This window comes from Ranitomeya variabilis, chromosome 2 (genome assembly GCF_051348905.1).
Source record: "Ranitomeya variabilis isolate aRanVar5 chromosome 2, aRanVar5.hap1, whole genome shotgun sequence".
NCBI lineage: Eukaryota > Metazoa > Chordata > Amphibia > Anura > Dendrobatidae > Ranitomeya > Ranitomeya variabilis.
In genome coordinates, this window is record NC_135233.1 from 141,979,608 (window position 1) to 142,000,331 (window position 20,724).

Sequence of the window (20,724 nt, forward strand, 5' to 3'; positions counted from 1 at the left end):
GTGTGGCTAAGCAGTACAGTACAGCCACATATGGGATATTTCTACATTCAGCAGAAATTGTGGGACAAATTTTGCCAATCTACCTATTGCCGGAACAGTGTGAAAATGTAAAATCTGGGGCTAAATCAAGATTTTGGTGGTAAAAATGTAATTATTTTTTTCTTCACTGCCCAACGGTATAAAATTTTGTGACTCCCCTGTGGTGTGAATATGATCACTGCACCCCTAGATGAATTCATTGAGAGGTGCAGTTTGTAAAATGGTGTCTCTTTTGGGGGGGAAAGTTCTACTGTTCTGGCACCTCAGGGGCTCTGCCAATGTGACATGGCACCCTCAAACCAGTCCGGCAAAATCTGAGCTTTGCACTATGCCTCAAAATTAGTTTTCAACCACAAATGGGGTATCAGTGTACTCAGGAGAAATTACACGACAAATTTTGAGTTCCATTTTCTCCTGTTACCCTTGTGAAAATAAAAAAAATTGGGGCTAAAATACATTTTTATTTGAAAGATTAGAATTTTTAACTCCTGTGAGGCACCTTGAGGTTCAAGGGGCTTACTACACACCTAAATACATTCATTGAGGGTTCTAGTTTCAAAAAAATCGGGTCACTTCTGGGGGGGGGGGGGGTTCCACTGTTACGACACACCAGGGGCTCTCCAGACGTGACATGGCATCTGCACACCATTTCATAAAAATGCATTCCTAAACGTCACTCCTTCCTTTCTGAGCCCTGCCATGCACCCAAACATTCGTTTTTCACCACATATGGGGTATCTATGTAGAAAGGAAAAATTGCACAACAAATTTTGGGGTCCATTTTCACCTGTTACCTTGTAAAAAAAAACAAAAAAACAATGGCACTAAAATTTTTGTGGGAAAGATGTGATTAATTGTATTTTGACGGCTCCACGTTATAAACTTCTGTACAGCAGCTGGAGGTTTAAGGTGTTCAGCACAAATGTAGATAAGTTCCCTGATAGCTGTAGTTTCCAAAATAGTTTAAATTTGGGGGGGTTCTTCTGTTTAGGCACATTAGGGGCTCTCCAAATATGACATGACACCTGTAGAACATTCCATCAAAATCTGAATTCCTAAATGTCACTACTTCCTTTCTGAGTCCTGCGCTGCTCCCAAACAGTAGTTCTTCTCTGCAGCAGGATGCAGAGAAAAGTGTCCAAAGATAACCCCTCACTGTCACGGGGAGACTAGGTGGGTGAGAGCTAATAACCCGGGCCCCTGCAATTTCCCTCAGACTAGGGAAATGCTGACTGACCCTCTACCTGAAGTTTACACTGATGGTGTGCATGTCCAGGCCTCGAACCTCACCCTGCCTCCTGTTACAACCCTAAGCTGAAAAGCTCCGCCCTTCACCCAGTGAATGTAATACACCAATACCCACAGTTAGTACAGACAAGGATAAAGGAAAATATACACCACGCCGCAGTCACTCAGGAATACACTATAAATGTGCAGGGCAAAATAAACACAAATATAGGAAGGAGTAAATAACACAAAGGAAAATACACCACCAGCAAACGATTCTCCAACAACCAGCTCTCCACTCCAGACCGAGATAACAACGCAAGACAGAAGCTATAAATCGGCGACGCCTAATGATCCGGAGAACTATTTAAAAGGCCCTGGGCATGGCCCAGCTTCCAATCCGAGGATCAGGTAAATTAACCCTGGAACAGCTGGACAAAACCTAGCCGACGCCAATGAGTAAACAGTGGTCAAAAGCGGAATTACCGCTGTCTGTCGAACGACCTGGTCTGAACAGCGTCCGACATGACAGTACCCCGCCTTCTACGAGGGACCCCAGGGCCCTCACGGCTTATAGGACCCGGCTTGTCTGGATGGCGACGATGAAAAAACCTGACCAGCCGATCCGCATGAATATCCGAGGCTGGTACCCAGGACCTCTCCTCAGGCCCATAACCACGCCAGTGTAACAAGTACTGTAAAGTACGACCCACTACACGAGAGTCAACCACCTTGGAGACTTCAAACTCCAAATTACCATCCACCAAGACTGGAGGTGGCATAGGCGCCTCGTCCACAGAACCCACCACCTTCTTTAGAAGAGACCTGTGGAACACGTTGTGTATCTTATACACCGTAGGGAGCCCCAATCAGTATGCTACTGGGTTAATGACGGCGGTGACCCTAAATGGACCAATAAACCGTGGACCCAATTTAAGAGATGGTATTTTGAGTCTTATGTTTTTTGTAACCACACCCAGTTATCCACACTCAGGTCCGGACCTGGCACACGCCTACTGTCAGCCACACGTTTGTACCTAGCACCCACACTCAACAGGCGCTGTTTCACTCTCCTCCAGACTGATGATAATTGTGCTCCTAACTGATCCTCCTCCGGAACGCCGGAAGAGCCCCTCTGACTCAAGGTACAAAATTGAGGATGTAGCCCATAAACACAAAAAAAGGAGACTCCCCAGACAACTCCTGGTGGTGATTATTGATGGCAAACTCAGCCAAAGGAAGAAAGGTAGACCACTCCTCCTGGTTATCAGAGACAAAGCAGCGTAAGTACTGTTCCAAATTTTGGTTCATATGCTCAGTTTGACCATTTGACTGAGGATGGAACGCCGAAGAATGAGACAACTTGATCCCCAGCCGTGAGCAAAATGCTGTCCAAAATTTTGCCACAAACTGAGACCCCCTATCAGACACGATGTCAGACGGAACCCCATGAAGTCTGACCACCTCCTGCACAAATACCTGAGCCAGAGTCTTAGCGTTAGGCAACGAAGGCAAAGGCACAAAGTGCAACATTTTTGAAAACCGATCAACAATCACCAAGATGACCGTGTTCCCAGCTGATGAGGGCAAATCAGTGATGAAATCCATGGAGATTTCCGTCCATGGCTTACTAGGTACTTCAAGAGGAAGTAGTGTGCCAACAGGACGGGAGCGGGGCGTCTTAGCCCTAGCGCACGTGGTACAAGCTGACACGTATGAGACCACGTCCTGTCGGATCTTGGGCCACCAAAACCGACGTGACACCAAATCCAAGGTACCTCTAACCCCTGGGTGGCCAGCCAGGACAGCATCATGATGCTCCGCCAAAACCTTTAGGCGGAGATGAAGCGGTACAAAAGATTTGTTGATGGGAAGCTCAGATGGTACCTCCTCCTGAGCCTCGGCAATCTCAGCCTCAACCTCAGTAGTGGGAGCCGAAACCACAACACCCTTTTGGAGGATGGGTACTGGATCCTCCCGAGGTTCACCCCCCAGAAAACACCTGGACAGAGCATCCGCCTTAGTGTTTTTAGACCCCGGTCTGTAAGTGACAACAAAATTGAACCGCGTGAAAAACAATGCCCAGCGAGCCTGCCTGGGGGACAGACGCTTGGCTGACTCCAAATACAGCAGATTCTTATGATCGGTAATAACAGTAACCTGATGTACCGACCCCTCCAAGAAGTGTCGCCATTCCTCAAAGGCCAACTTGATTGCCAACAACTCCCTGCTGCCGATATTGTAGTTACGTTCTGCGGACGACAGTTTCTTGGAGAAATAGGCGCACGGACGCAAACCACTCAAAGATGAGCCTTGAGATAGTACCGCCCCCACACCAACCTCAGACGCATCGACTTCCACAACAAAGGGTTTTGATACGTCTGGCTGCACAAGAATGGGGGCTGAAACCAAACTGTTCTTAAGAAATTCAAATGCGCGCACAGCAGCCTCAGGCCAAACGGAGAAATTGGTACCCTTTTTAGTCATGTCAGTTAGCGGTTTAGCAATGATGGAAAAATCCTTGATAAATTTCCTATAGTAGTTAGAAAACCCAAGGAACCGCTGAAGTGCTTTCAGGTTATCAGGACGTTCCCAATGCAGCACCGCTTGCACCTTAGCGGCGTCCATTTTAAAACCAGAAGCAGACACAACATAACCCAAGAAAGGCAACTCCTGAACAGAAAATACACATTTCTCAAGTTTAGCATACAGCTTATTCTCTCTGAGAAGCTGTAACACCTGCCTGACATGATCTAAATGAACATCACGGTCGCAAGAATATATGAGGATGTCATCTAGGTACACGATAACGAATTTCCCCAAAACATGCGAGAACACATCATTGATGAAATGTTGGAACACTGCAGGTGCGTTAGTCAACCCAAAAGGCATCACCAAATTTTCAAAATGACCCTCAGGGGTATTAAAAGCCGTCTTCCACTCATCACCTTGACAGACTCTTATGAGGTTGTACGCCCCCCTGAGGTCAAGCTTGGTAAACCACTTAGCACCCGCCACTTGGTTGAACAAATCTGGTATCAGTGGCATCGGGTATGGATCACGAACCGTAATCTGGTTCAACTCCCTGAAATCCAAACACGGGCGTAACCCGCCATCTTTCTTCTTCACGAAGAAGAACCCTGCTGCCACCGGCGAGGATGACGGCCTGATGTGCCCTTTGCTCAAGCTTTCAGCAATATAATTTTTGAACGCTTGTCTCTCCGGACCGGAGATGTTAAACATCCTTGCTTTAGGCAACTTGGCCCCTGGTTTAAACCTGATAGAACAGTCATAGGGACGATGTGGCGGCAACTCTGAGCAACCCTTTTCAGAGAACACATCTACAAAATCCAGAAGTAACTCCGGAACGCTTGAAGTCACCGCAGCCACACATGTAGCCAGGCAATTCTCCTGGCAGAACTCGCTCCACTGAATTATGTCCTGAGTTTTCCAGTCAATTACCGGGTTGTGCGTGGACAACCAAGGAAAACCCAAAACCACCTGAGCAGGAAGATTCCTGAGCACCTTACATGTAACCCGCTCGGAATGTAGAACCCCAATGTGGAGTTTCACCTCAGCCTCAAATTCAGTAATCTCCCTGAGAGAGAGGAGCAGCATTGATGGTGACCACACGGATAGGATGAGACAGTTTATCAATCCTAAAACCTGCTGTGCGCGCAAACTCCTCATCAATGAGATTTGTGGCTGAACCACTATCCACAAAAACAGTAATTGGCAGCTCACTGCCAGCGATAAAAACCTTAGCAGGGAGCATGCATTGAGAAACCACCATGGAGGATATACATAAGCTCAGATTGGTCTCCTCCACACCATCTGAGCTTAGAAGTTTTCCGCCGTTGCGTTTTTCTTAGACAGCAGAGGACAGATGTTAATAAAATGACCAGTTTTACCACAGTAAAAACAGGCTCCCTGCTTCCTGATCTCTGGGGCTCGACGCTTTACATGTGACACTCCTGCGATTTGCATAGGCTCCGTGGGCTCACCTGCAGCAACCTCACGTGAACCTAAACCTTCACCCACAGGCGGTGTCTCATGCTCCCCCTGACGCAGACGGCGATCAATGCGGACAACCAGACTCATAGCGGAATCTAGAGAAGCAGGAGTCTCGTACATCAGAAGGGCTTTTTTAACCCTTCCAGAAACCCCATGAATAAACTGACTCCGCAATGCTGGATCATTCCATTGGGTATCGATCACCCAGCGGCGGAATTCAGAACAGTAATCCTCTGCTACTCGCTCCCCCTGGCGAATGGAGCGTATCTTAGATTCTGCCAGAGCCATTCTGTCAGGTTCATCATAGATTTTCCCAAGAGAAGAAAAAAAACTCTCCACAGAGTCAAATGCAGCTGAATCAGATGGCAAAGAAAAAGCCCATGCTTGGGGATCCCCGCTTAACAATGACAACACCAGGCCCACACGCTGAGCCTCATTACCCGAGGAGATCGGGCGCATACGGAAATATAGTTTGCAAGCTTCACGAAAAGAAAAATTTACTGCGTTCCCCAGCAAATTTTTCAGGCAAAGGAAATTTAGGCTCAGCAACTCTTTCTGTCGCTCTAGCTTGCACATTAGATACTGCTAGTCCCTGTTGCTGTACTGCCCCCCTCAACTCCGTGACCTGTAGGGACAGCGCCTCCAACTGGCGGGTTATGGAAGTCATGGGATCCATGACAAAACACACACAAAAAAAAGAAACACCCTTTTTTTTTTTGTTGTTGTTGTTGGGCCGATTATAATGTCACGGGGAGACTAGGTGGGTGAGAGCTAATAAACCGGGCCCCTGCAATTTCCCTCAGACTAGGGAAATGCTGACTGACCCTCTACCTGAAGTTTACACTGATGGTGTGCATGTCCAGGCCTCGAACCTCACCCTGCCTCCTGTTACAACCCTAAGCTGAAAACCTCCGCACTCCACCCAGTGAATGTAATACACCAATACCCACAGTTAGCACAGACAAGGATAAAGGAAAATATACACCACGCCGCAGTCACTCAGGAATACACTATAAATGTGCAGGGCAAAATAAACACAAATATAGGAAGGAGTAAATAAGACAAAGGAAAATACACCACCAGCAAACGATTCTCCAACAACCAGCTCTCCACTCCAGACCGAGATAACAACGCAAGACAGAAGCTATAATCGGCGACGCCCAATGATCCGGAGAACTATTTCAAGGCCCTGGGCATGGCCCAGCTTCCAATCCGAGGATCAGGTAAATTAACCCTGGAACAGCTGGACAAAACCTAGCCGACGCCAATGAGCAAATAGTGGTCAAAAGCGGAATTACCGCTGTCTGTCGAACGACCTGGTCTGAACAGCGTCCAACATGACACTCACCTGGGCAATTTCCCATTTTATGTTTTTCCTCCCCTTCTTCCAAGAGCCATAACTTTTTTTTATTTTTACGTCATTATAGTCACATAAAGGATTATATTTTTGCAGGACAAGTTGTACTTTTGAATGACACCATTGATTTTACCATACAGCACACTGGAAAATAATTCCAAGTGTGGTGAAATTGCAAAAAAGTGCAATTCCAGAATGTTTTTTGTTTTCTTTAAATTTATTTACCATGTTCACTTAATGTTAAAGCTGACCTGCCAGTATGATTTTCAAGGTCATTACAAGTAAGCAGATACCAACCATGTATAGGTTCTTTTTTAGATGCTACACCAGGCTTAGACACTGAAGTGTCAGCATCTACCACTGTGCCTCCAACAGATAGCGACAGCTCCACACCAGAACCTTTTGTGTGGAACCTTCTTTTGTCAGCACCTGTGAAAAGATCCCTGTATCTCTCCTTGTGAGGATACACCATATCATATTGAATGAAATACTACACCACAGGGATAATTATCTTTGAATCTTTGACCTAAGATGCTTCATTAAATGGGCGACTATGTGATCAAGGCTATTAACTGGCCGAACAGTCATTTTGCCTGTCGCTTCAGCAATCACTATTAATAAATTCTCACTTGAAGCATAATTTTCAACTCGTACGTGTGCAGTGATTTTTTTGAACTAGGTTCTTTTTTAAGTGGTGAAAAAAAAAATCTGTATTTTGTAAATTTGTCGAAAAAAAATGCTTATGTCATCCTTTTCCGAGACCCGTAGAGTCTTAATTTTTCGAGATCTAAGGTTGGATGCGTTTTGTTTTTTTTTGCGTCCTGGGCTGATTTTAGGATAGATACAAGGTTTTGATTGCCCGTAATTGCAATTTTGAGAGGCAAAAAAAGTAATTTTTGGAATTCGATTTTTTTTCTCATTACACCATTTACAGATCAATTTACTTTATATTTTGATAGAGCGGACATTTCTGAATGCAGCTATACCAAATGTCTGGTATTTTTTCATTGTTTTATTTTGAGTGTGGCAAAAGGAGGGTGAATTGACATTTTTTTTTATATTCTTTAAAACTTTTCTTTTTACTGGCTTCAGAGATTGACAGCGGCATATAACCTGTTAACAGCAGCGAGTAGATCTCAGATCCACCCACAGATGTTAGAGTCACATGACAGATGATCAGATCAGTTGTCATGTTCAGGGAAAGATTCTGGCTCAGCGCCGGAACCCGCATAAAAGGCGGAAACATGACCGATGACATACCTATACGTCATCAGTCGTGATGGGGTTAAGGAAATGGGTGGACTACAATAACAAGACAGGTTATTAAACTTGGGTTTATTCGGTTCGGAAAAACAATGGCTTATCTGTGATCTTATTAATGTATAAATATATGAAGAGTCAGTACCGAGATTTTTCTAATGATCTTTTTACACCTAGGCACGAGCAGTGAGACTATGGAACGCTCTGCCACATGAAGTTGTAATGGTTGATTCACTTTAAAAGTTCAGGGAGGGCCTGGATGCCTTTCTTGGTAAATATATTACAGATTCCTAGATTCTAGGATGGAACGTTGAGCAAGATGGAAGGATTTTTTTCTCTAATATGGGGAAATTAGCAGCTACATATTATTTTTGCCTTCCTCTGACTTAACATGTCAGGATTATATGTTGAACTCAATGGACCTGTATCTGTCTTAAATCTCAACAATTAACGAAAGCATTCATCATTTGCATTATTTTTTTCTTTTTTATCTTGTGATATTTGGTGCCATTTTCTGTGCCAAAATCTTAAAAATGGAGCATGTATGTTGATTAATTCAGCACAAAATCAAACATATAATTTTTTGTTGTTGTTTTAGACATTTTGCTCTTTAGAGCAAAAAGTTGCATGATCCTTTAAAATGTTGAAAATGTATTCTTTTCCCGTGCAAAAAATAAAATTATACAAATTTTACATTCCAGCTGGGTTCGGAAGTACAATAATTTAGCAACATTTCAAAACAGTTGTAAATGTTGAATTAGGCTAAAACATTTGGATCAGGAAAACCTTGCAACCACATTGCAAAAAACAAACAAGTAAAATTAACTTAAAAAAAAGGTGCAAACAAAAGTCATGAATAGAACCAATTCACTACAGAAGAAAGACGCAAGACAATGATGAATATGGGACGTTCTTCCTCAGTGCTTGGATCGCCAGACCAGCTGTTTTTAAGTACGGAAAATAGAATTCTGTTCTTCCAGCTCTATGCCCCAAGCACACATCATAAAACTGGGGATACAATATTGTAATGTCTATGTACCGATACAAAATGTGTGTAATACACAATGTGACACACTAGATTTATTGAGGTAAAACATCAACCTTTATTTCTTTATTCTTTTGACATCAGTTGAAACTTCCATCAAATTATTGTGCTTTCAAATACTCAGCTGCAATATTCTCCATACTAAAATTCAAGTATATTTACCATGTAGGAGGTATGTCTCATGGTCATACCATTTCCTTTTTATCCATAGAAATCAAATTGTTTTTGTTCGTTTTACAGTAATGATAGCTGCCGTCTTCTAAAACAAACATACAAAATAAAATCTGTAACTGCTTCAAATTATTTCAATGATTTAAGAGGCAAATAAAAACATGAAGTACACAGATTAAAAAAAAAATCTTAGTCACTTTCATGCAGATGAGCATGGTGGCTACATCGCGACCTTAAGCATGGTGGCATGCAGATCAGTGCATTTTTTGTTCGATGGTTAACAATTGTTTGGTTTTGCAGCTGAACCGCAACTTTAGCTGTACAAAAATATGGCAATCTACATGTTGGCATGGTTAAGGGTGTTACGATGTTGCAGTGTGATAACTCTGCCTTTCTCTTTGGGATAACTTGGTTTAAAAATCTGCTGTTCAATAGTTTTATTATAAATAATATTTTTTAAAATTGATGTAGCTAGATGTTAAAACATATTAAACCAAAAATACCTATCAACTAGAGTTGAGCGAATTTGATCGGGTCCTGACTTATTCGGCTAAAGCGCTTGCTGAATAAGCTGCAGAGGGAACCCTGATACATGGAGCTCGCTGGCTGATCAGCTATCTGGCGCCGCAGCCGTGGCTGTGTCACTGTCACAGGCTCTCCATGCATGTGCTGTGACACAGCCGTGAAACAGGCAGTACGGCGCCGGACAGCTGATCAGCCATCACGCTCCATGTATCTGGGTTCCCTCTGCAGCTTATTCGGCAAGCGCTATAGCCTGCCGAATAAGCCGAAACCCGATCAAATTCGCTCAACTCTACTATCGACAGAAAGTCATTGAGGTTACACAAAGATAATCAGCTGTACGGTAGATATTTTATCAAAAAGGGTTATTAGTTGTGCAACCAGTTTCCATATGTTGGTACTGGAAGAAATGAGTTGTTCACAGTCTCAGCACTATCAAAAATATAGTTTAACCTACTGAGGTGCTCCATTGCGAGTTGGCCAGGACTTAAAGGGAATCTGTTAGCAGGACACACCCCAACACTATTTATATGCACATGGAGAGAAGTCCAGCAATAACTTTACATGGCCAGTCAATTCCAACATTACTGTGAAATCAACATTTGAACTGAAATGTAAAAGAGGCTAGGGGGCCATGGTACTGTAGATCTGAAGCCTCTGTTGCTCTAGCTCTATTCCTCACTGAGCGCCAGCAGGAGTATGTGATATTTAAGTAGTAGAGCTGGAGCGACATAGGCTACAGATCTACAATAGATCAGTTCTCAGTACTGGAGGTATGGACTGGACATGTAAAGATATTGCTGGACTTGCCCTTGAGCACTACATGCGTATATAAATAGCTTGGGGTATGAAATCCTGCTGACCGATGGCTAAAAAAAATAAAAATAAATACATTTGGCAAAGTACTGGGACAGCTTAATGATCAGCCAGACTCAGCCAAATGAAAGTGTTATCCAAATTAAACAACCTTGCTAAGCACATCCTGCTCATAGGTTTAACCAGTTGGAATGCAATTGCTCTATAGAAAGAATGCTAAGGTTTGCTACATTCTAGAATAGAGACAGGGTCTCGTGGCCATAAAAATGGCCCTAAAATTTAGTGGGAGTTACAACTAGGTGTAATTTCTTGCAAAGGTGCCCAGGCAACACAGGACAGATGGAAAATTTGTCCAAACTGGTTGAAGGAAAATATGGAGTGGTTGCTCATGCCAGTAACCAGTTACTCTGCTACCTACTATCCATCCCATTCTAGTATACATGTCCCTTATCCTGGGCCCGATCCTGGTACATGACCCCCATTCCCCATTCTACCACTGTTTTTCAATTCACAGGGAAAAAAAAGATTCTACTTGCTTCCCTCCGCACAGCATCCTCTTCAAGAGCCGGCAGCTGACTTCAGCTTGCAAGTGATGGGAGCACATGACGTCACAGCTATTACCCCCAGTCACATCAGCTGCTGGCCTCTAATTGGCTGGCAGAATGTACTGCAGCACATAGACTTGGCGGGTGTTTGCGCCGAAATAGAGCTAAATATGTGTCTGAGGACGCACAAACAGTTGAAGTAGTGCTGGTATTAGTGGGCCCCCCACAAGGGCCCAGATGCGATCTCTGCAACCACGATTGTTACACCCCTATATATAACATGGCCGAGTACTATCTGATGTTGTATTGGATAGCACTCGGCCCAATGTTGTACCATGGATCTGTGATTATTTTCTCATCCGGTTCGGCAAGTTATCCGAGTGCAGTCCGATGTACGCCAATAGAGACAATGGGGAACTTAATTTCTCAGTCTTCTCCACACGTGTGCTGCAATTCTCTCATGCGAAGGAATCAGATCACAGTAAGAGGACACTTGGCTCGATTATGGTAAGGACACTCTGCTCAAACTCTGTCAGATTTGGGGAGGGTGACATTAGCATAATTGAGCCGATTCTCTCGCATGAGTGTGTGAGCGAAACCTAAAGGGGTTGTCTTTTCAATATGTATTATGGCAGCGTACGTACGGTCACTTAGCCCCAATCACTTGAATTTGATAGTGTTGCAAACCTATATTTAATGCCAACCAGTGGTGGCACTATCCAAAAAAAATAAATTTTCCTATTGATGTGTGGAAATATTTTTCAAATGTAACTCTTTTTGCTTATCTGCCATACAAAGACTAATGATTTCCTTTGTGTAACCTAGAAAAACAAATGCCATATAAAAGAAAATGAAGTACATAGCCAGAAATGAATCAACTTCAATCAAGTATGCAAACACAATCCTGACATGTGAGGGCCAGAAGCTTTTCTTGATTTCACATTTTGGTTTGGTCTCTTAACGGCTCTGGACATAATATCTTTTCAAGTTTTATTGAAAATGTATTTAAAAAAAAATACCAAAAGTGGTAAAGAACCTAGTTTGTTCACAATTGCACTTTTTTTCAGGAAATACAAATCCAAAATAATTTAATTGGCAAAAAGGTCCCCTTCATAAATCTAGAACCAGTCATGATTTCTTTACGCAGCGATGAGAAGAGTCAGTGTTCAAGACTTCAATCATTGCTCTCAGTGTAGGAAATGATTCCGATACAGATGGAAGGCTCTTGTACGAAGAAGGCAAGCTGGGGAACAAAACATCATTGTCATACTGCATTAACCTTGTATTGAGCAAGCCGGAAATCGCATTAACGATCAGATAATTTTTTATGAATTTTTGACTCTACGTTTCAGCAGTTCTAACTTTTGAATTTTTAATTTTCTGCAACCGTATGAGGCCCTACTATAATCACTATCAAATGTATGTGTATACATTCATCAAGTTATTACAGTCATTAGAGACCTAATGTGTTTTGTTTTTTTACAGAATGAAATTTATTTTATGCAAACTTAAATGTAATCAAAGCCCTACTCCAAAAATAAGCCCTAGTTACAGTCAGAGTCGGTGTTAGAAGGAGGCAAACTGGGCAATTTTTCAAGACCCTCACTATTAGGGGCTCCCAGTGTTTCTATTCTGAGGTTCAAGGAGCTTGAGGAAGTTTGGTGACATTATGGTCATGTGACCATCATGTCAAAGGTCTCTTAACTGCAGGATTCTATATATAGTGTAAGATGGCTGCCGACCAGGTCCTTGAGGTGAGATATGCATCATCGTGGTTGGTAGTCTCCATGATATGAACCCGAAAAAGGAAGGCACAGCATGTATAGTGCTGAGAGAGTTAAAGGGAACCCGTCACCCCTAAAATCAAAGGTGAGCTAAGCCCACCAGCATCAGGGGCTTATCTACAGCATTCTGTAATGCTGTAGATAAGCCCCCGATGTATCCTGAAAGATAAGAAAAAGAGGTTAGATTATACTCGCCTGGGTGGGCGGTCCGATTCGATGGGTGTTGCGGTCCGGGGCCTCCCATCTTCATAGGATGACGTCCTCTTCTGGTCTTCACGCTGCAGCTCCGGCGCAGGCGTACTTTGTCTGCCCTGTTGAGGGCAGAGCAAAGTACTGCAGTGCGCAGGCGCCGGGCCTCTCTGACCTTTCCCGGCACCTGCGCACTGCAGTACTTTGCTCTGCCCTCAACAGGGCAGACAAAGTACGCCGGAGCCGCAGCATGAAGACAAGAGGAGGACGTCATCGTAAGAGGATGGGAGGGCCCAGACTGGACCGCGACGCCCATCGAACCGGACCGCAGCGGGAATGCCCCTGGGTGAGTATAATATAACCTCTTTTTCTCATCTTTCAGGATACATCGGGGGCTTATCTACAGAATTACAGAATGCTGTAGATAAGCCCCTGATGCCGGTGGGCTTAGCTCACCTTCGGTTTTGGGGGAGACAGGTTCCCTTTAATAGGATCCAGGGCCGGGTTTAGGAGCAAAGAGATGGTTGGGACTGGCTGCTCACATATCCCCTCGAGGCCTGATACGGCAGATATCAGCAAGTCTAGATGTATCATTAGTGCAGAATGTACAAGGTGAAAGACCTTGCATGTGTGGCTCAGTGTCTGCTGGAGGATGAGTGAAGGTCTGACATTTAACTGGGTGAGTTCATACTATAAGACGACTGTTTATTTTCAGTTTTGGTACTGTTAAACCTTTTGTACCCAGAAGAGGCTGTTTTATTTGTTAAACTGGATGGGTCATGGACAGTTAATAAAATGAACGTTCGTTTTGAACCAACGTATCAGACCCCTGTGTGTGCACCCGTGTCTACATGAGAGCTGATCTCTTACAATTGATGTGCGCCTCTGTTTATGTGTTTATATATAATATTGTAAGATTCCTAATTTATTAAGTGGTGTGCGCCTTAAATCAATTGGATACGTTTTACTCCAGCGGCCTCATTCATTAAGACTGACGTGCACAACGCCAGTCTTAATGAATCAGGGACATTGTTCTCGTTAGCACATTGCCTGCTATAAACAGGAGATGTGCTCCTGACAACATGATAGGTTTGGGGACAGAATGATCTATGAGTGATCATTCTAACCCAATCGTTATTCATCAGTATGTATAAGAGTAGATTGTTGTATACGGAAAAAAGAAAATGGGAGGTCAAGAAATTCATGATAGGATTCAGGGTTTGGAGAGTTATGTTGATGTTCCAGAAAGTGATGACATGATTATATTTGAATAAATGTTGATTATTGGTCATGGAAAAAAAAAAAAAAAAAAGACGTCAACTTAAAATAAACCCCATCCCATCTTTTAGTTGCGGCCAAAAGACAGTGGACAGGTATAAATGTATTATTATGTAAGCATTCTGCTGGCACTTGAGACGGTTTTAAAATGTCAAGTATGACTTCTTGTATGCCATAGTCAGCATTAATATGGTTGCACAGAAGTCTTATACAATCGGGAGTTGGCTACTGCCTTCTGCTCATGATGAGCATACTTGGGTTTTCTGGCTTGTTTCAAAAAATGGACAGTGGCAATCCACAGGGATAAAAGGATATACAGTGTGTCCATAAAGTCACGGTGCACTTTTGACCAGTCACTGGAAGGCAACAAAAAAAACACAATAGAAATTTTAAATTTTCTTCAAATAAAAGAAAAGCTCCCCCAGTTTCATACCTATTCAGTGCAGTTCGATGTGGGCTCCATTTGTTGCCCTACACACATCCAAACAATAGTGAAGTACTTGCCACACACGGGTAAGAACGTCTGGTGTAACAGAGTGAATAACATCTGTGATTCACACCAAAAATCAGCTCACTACTACAACACTGTCGTTCAAACATCCCCTGCCAGACTAGAAGAGATGACGTCCCAACCACCAGTCTACTGCATCAAATCAGAGCCTGCAGTGGTCAGTTGACTAAAGTGATGACATGGCTAGCGGTCTGGTGGAAAGGATAGTACTGCCGGAGAATCTGAAAGTTGTTTTTTTTTGTTTGTTTTTTTTTTTTTTTTTTACAGAAGCCAGAAATGATCTTTATAGGAAATATGTAAACAATAGAAAAGAAAAACTTACTTTGCATAAGGCTTTTTTTTTATTTAAATTTTTCAATTACCTTCTTAGATTCATCCAACTTTTGGAGGTTTTGCTGAATGCTTCAGATCCTGGTGCGGTCATAGCTTCAAAATCCACCAGCTGAAAAACAAAATTATTGTAAATAATTAATTAGCACCCGACTTAAATGGTCAAAGTACAAAACTAAATGATGGTGTCTAAAAATATAGAAGCACCTTGTGCAGCAAAAAAAAAAGAGAGGGGAGAAGTATAGACTCATACTATGTACTGAAATGGATATAACAGGCTTAAAGGGCCACTGTCACCCCCTCCAGCCGTTATAAACTAAAAGAGCCACCTTGTGCAGCAGTAATGCTGCAGTCTAACAAGGTGGCTCTTTTAGTTTTTGATTCAATTATTCCCTCAATAAAGCGTTTTAAAATTTGTGCAAAATAACCTGTCCTTAGACCTGGAGGCGGTCCGAAGCTTCCTCGGTGAATCTCCCAACGGCCGTCACTTTTCTCTTCTGGGGATGTGGTCGCCGCCCCCTGAGCGCTGTTTCTTCTTAAATCCGGCGCCTGCGCTGTGCGTGCCTGCCTGGGACAGGCGCAGTCTTCATTGTCCGTCATAGGTAAGATGCAGGGTGCCTGACTGCGCCTGTGCGGGCAGTGCGGCCACCCTGTTGCTGAATCCCCGCCCCGCACTGTGTTATTCATTATGCACAGTGCGGGGCTGGGGTTCCTGGACATGCGCACTGCGCTGTTCAGACGCTCCCCTGGTCCCCCCGCCTTCCAGATTTGCCGTAATATACAGGTTTCCTTGCCAGCGTTTGGAATGAAGCAGCCGCAAATAACAACGCTGGAAGGCGGGGGAGCTGGGGGAGCGTCTGAGCTGGGGGAGCGTCTGAACAGCGCAGTGCGCATGCCCAGGAACCCCAGCCCCGCACTGTGCATAATGAATAACACAGTGCGGGGCGGGGATTCAGCAACAGGGTGGCCGCACTGCCCGCACAGGCGCAGACCGGAACCCTGCATCTGAGCTATGAAGGACAATGAAGACTGCGCCTGTCCCAGGCAGGCACGCACAGCGCAGGCGCCGGATTTAAGAAGAAACAGCGCACAGGGGGCGGCGACCACATCCCCAGAAGAGAAGAGTGACGGCCGTTGGGAGATTCACCGAGGAAGCTTCGGACCGCCTCCAGGTCTAAGGACAGGTTATTTTGTACAAATTTTAAAACGCTTTATTGAGGGAATAACTGAATCAAAAACTAAAAGAGCCACCTTGTTAGACTGCAGCATTACTGCTGCACAAGGTGGCTTTTTTAGTTTATAACGGCTGGAGGGGGGTGACAGTGGCCCTTTAAAATAAACAATATGGTAAATGACTATTTCTGTAAACAAATCAACTGCCATATCTGTTACAGTCACAAACTTATGATTTATAGTAATTTTACACTTTATATGGGATCTAGAGATCTAAAATTAAGAGAAATATGAGCACAGAAATTGACAAAAATAACTTTGTAATTTTAGAGAAAATAGATGTACTGTACCTTTCCTTTAGGAATCTTTCCTGAAACCTCTTTACCACTGGCCATTAAAGCACCCATAATTACAGAATAAGCAACCACACTGAAAAGCAGGGAAAAAAAACTAAATATTTAAACAGCGATTGGGGAAAAAAAAATTAATCTTCTTCTATGTACTGTATCTCTCAAATTATTGTCACTACACCCATTTCCAAAAATAGATGGGTACAAAATTTGGGTTTCACAAAATTTGCTGCTCAACCCCTTCATCCTCCCAGCCGGTTTTCACCTTCCACACCAGGCAAATGTATTCAATTTTGACCAGTGCCACTTTAGGATGTAATAACTCTGGAATGCTTCAACATATCCAAGTAATTCTGAGGCATAGATCAGAGATTGTTTTTTCATGACATGCCGTACTTCATGTTAGTGATACATTTTGGTTGATATGGTTTGCTCTCATTTATGAAAATATTGAAAATTTGACAAAAAAAAAAATTGGAAAATTTAGCAATTTTCAAACATAATATTTATGCCCGTAAACCAGATCGCTATATTACACAAAATACAGTATTTTACAGACTACAAGATTGATCGGGCGACAAGAAGCACCCCAAACTTTGGAGAGGAAAATAGGAAACCATTTTTATTTTCAATAAAATGGTAATGGGTCTTATAGTCAGATTTTACGGTAACTTACCAGGGGAAGTGGCTGTGATGGAGCGGAGGCCAGCGGGGGTGTCTCAAAAAATCTCAATCTGTGCATGTACCACATTCAGCATCCATGTTCCTGATGTCCACCACAGGGAAATCAATGGGAAAGGTACTCTGCTCATCGCCAACATCTAATGAAAGACCAGGGCCCCCAACCGAGTGCTGCCGGGACGCCCCCTCCTCCCAGCCTGGGAACCGCAGCAATTCCCAGAATTTTCCAGCCTCCTGCAGCAGCAACCCTGCCTTCTGGGATCCCGATTCACCACAACCAACGGCAAGGTAACCTACCTTCAGATTATATAAGACGCATGCCAATTTTCCTCCCAAAGTTTTGGGGAAAAAAAAGTTTTTTTTATAATAAAAAAAATATACGGTTGTTAATAAATAATTAATAATGCATGGGACTAGTTTCTCCATACAGGAGGCGTTGTGAAGCTGTCATCACCAACAAAGGCTTTTGTATGAAGTATTAAATACATTTCAGTAAGCGTGTTCAATACTTTTCTCTTTGTCATTTCTCATTTTTACACATCATTTATGGAAATCTATAGTTTGAGTTCTTTGTCTGTGTATATTGGATGGGTTGTTATGGACATCTGGTGAGAATTTCACGTCAATAGCACCTTTAGAAATATACAGCTCTGGCAAAAATTAAGAGACCACTGTAAAATGTTCAGTTTGTCTGATTTTTCTCTTTATAGGTATATTATTGAGTAAAATGTAAATTGTTCTTCTATTCTATACACTGTGTTCCAAATTATTATGCAAATTGGATTTAAGTGTCATAAAGTTTAATTGTTTTGTTTTTCAAATAAACTCGTGGATGGTATTGTGTCTCAGGGCTCAATGTATCACTGAAATCAATCTTAAACACATGTGATAATTGGTTTTCCAGGTGATTCTAATTAAAGGAAAACTACTTAAAAATGATGTTCCACATTATTAGGCAGGCCACAGTTTTCAAGTAACATGGGAAAGAAAAAGGATCTCTCTGCTGCCGAAAAGCATCAAATAGTGCAATGCCTTGGTGAAGGGATGAAAACATTAGAAATTTCCCGAAAACTTAAGCGTGATCATCGTTCTGTTAAGAGATTTGTGGCTGTATCTGAGCACAGATGTGTTTATGCTGATAAAGGCATAATGAGGAAGGCAAGTTCATCGGATTAAGAGAGCAGCTGCTAAAAAGCCATTACAAAGCAGCAAACAGATATTTGAAGCTGCTGGTGCCTCTGGAGTCCCTCGAACTTCAAGGTGTAGGCTCCTTCAAAGGCTTGCTGTGGTGCATAAACCTACTATTCGGCAACCCTTAAACAGTGTTCACAAGCAGAAATGGTTGCATTGGGCCCACACATACATGAAGACTAATTTCCAAACAGTCTTGTTTACTGATAAGCGTTGAGCAACCCTGGATGGTCCAGATGGATGGAGTAGTGGATGGCCACCATGTCCCAACAAGGCTGCAACAACAGCGAGGAGGTGGAGGAGTCATGTTTTGGGCTGGAATCATGGAGAAACAGCTGGTAGGGCCCTTTAAGGTTCCTGAAGGTGTGAAAATGACCTCTGCAAAGTATACTATATAGAGTTTCTGACTGACAACTTTCCTCCATGGTATAAAAAGCAGAAACGTGCCTTCAGGAGCAAAATCATCTTCATGCTGACAATGCCCCATCTCATGCTGCAAAGAATACCTCATTGGCTGCTATGGGCATAAAAGGAGATAAACTCATGGTGTGGCCACCATCTTCCCCTGACCACAACCCTATAGAGAACCTTTGGAGTATCATCAAGCAAAAGATCTATGAGGGTGGGAGGCAGTTCACATCAAAACAGCAGCTCTCGGAGGCTATTCCGACTTCATGCAAAGAAATACAAGCAGAAACTCTCCAAAAACTCACAAGTTCAATGGATGCAAGAATCGTGAAGGTAATATCAAAGAAGGGTTCCTATGTTAACATATAACTTGGCCTGTTAGGATGTTTTGGAGTTAAATAGCTTTTTTGTTCTGTTAATGTGACCTCCTAATGCTGCAAATTCCACAAATGAGCATTTTCAGTTCTTTAAAACATATCAAATGTTTAGAAATTCTACTGTGCCTAATAATTTGGAACAGTGCATTTTAAGTTTTTATTCATTTTGGAGATTATACTGTTATCATTGGGAGGTTTCTTCAATAAAATTCGATGTATACTCTAACGGGTGATGACTTTTATTAGACTGACTGTCATTTGCACCGATCATTTAGGAAAATCCGAGAAAAATGTCAGTTGCATAATAATTTGGAACATAGTGTAAACTCCTGACAACATGTCTCTGAATTTCCAAGCAATACATTTTTTATTTTTTTTCTGAAAAGGAGAAATGGTCAAAATTAAAAAAACCAAAAACAGTGCTTTCAGACCTCAAATAATGCAAAGAAAACAAGTTCAGAATCATTTAGAAACAACAATACTAATGTTTTAACTCAGGAAGAGTTCAGAAATCAATATTTTGTGGAATAACAATGATTTTTAATCACAGCTTTCATGCGTCTTGGCATGCTTTCCACCACTCTTTCCACTGCTTCTGGCGCAAAAATGTAAGCAGTTCTTCTTTGTTTGATGGCTTGTGACTATCCATCATCCTCTTGATTACATTCCAAAGGTTTTCAATGGGGTTCAGGTCTGGAGATTGGGCTGCCCATGACAGGGTTTTGATGTGGTGGTTTCTTAATTTTTGCCAGAGCTGTATTTACATAGAAAATTAGTGACATGTTCAATACTTGTTCCTAGGAATCCTCTATTCCTGAACAATTCAGCAATGTAAACAGGTTCCCAATCAAGTGACGAATGAGAAACAAAGCTTGTTCATGAGCGTTTGGTTCTCTTACAAGATAAATGTTATCGTCAGCACAGTGACCTGTATAAACAGGACCTGTGCGACCTGCGGCAGTCTACGTGCAGAGTATGATCTATTACTGATCATTTTGTGCGCATATTAAATGCGGTCTGTATAAACAGGATATTAACCCCTTAACCCCTGGAGGGTTTTACGGTTTTGCGTTTTCGTCTCCCCTTTTTCCCAGAGCCATAACTTTTTTAATTTTCAGTAAATATGGCCATGTGAGGGCTTGTTTTTGCTGGGACGAGTTGTACTTTTGAACGAGACAATTGGTTTCACCATGTCGTGTACTACAAAAAAAACGGGGAAAAAATTCCAAGTGCGGTGAAATTGCAAAAAAATTGCAATCCCACACTTTTTTTTTTGTTTGGCTTTTTTACTAGGTTCACTAAATGCTAAAACTGACCTGCCATTATGATTCTCCAGGTCATTAGGAGTTCATAGACCTCAAACATGTCTAAGCTCTTTTTTTTATCTAAGTGGTGAAAAAAAATGCAAAACTTTGAAAAAAAAAATTGAGTTATTTTCCTATACCCGTAAAGTCTC

The 20,724-nt window shown here is 42.6% G+C and overlaps 1 protein-coding gene across 4 annotated transcripts in view; it reads right to left on the reverse strand.

The window, feature by feature from the left end:
* Positions 1-11,980: 11,980 nt before the first annotated feature.
* TTC13 (tetratricopeptide repeat domain 13) overlaps positions 11,981-20,724 on the reverse strand; it is a 141,751-nt gene continuing 133,007 nt past the window's right edge. For 3 of the 4 annotated variants that reach the window (XM_077283043.1, XM_077283042.1, XM_077283044.1), the window contains 3 exons: positions 16,612-16,690; positions 15,121-15,200; positions 11,981-12,239 (listed from right to left, as the gene is read on the reverse strand). In XM_077283043.1, coding sequence (XP_077139158.1) covers positions 12,125-12,239; positions 15,121-15,200; positions 16,612-16,690 — 274 coding nt within the window. In that variant the 3' untranslated portion in view covers positions 11,981-12,124. Of the gene's footprint in view, positions 12,240-15,120; positions 15,201-16,611; positions 16,691-20,724 lie in introns of those variants that run through there. The other variant, XR_013221076.1, reaches the window with a different exon arrangement.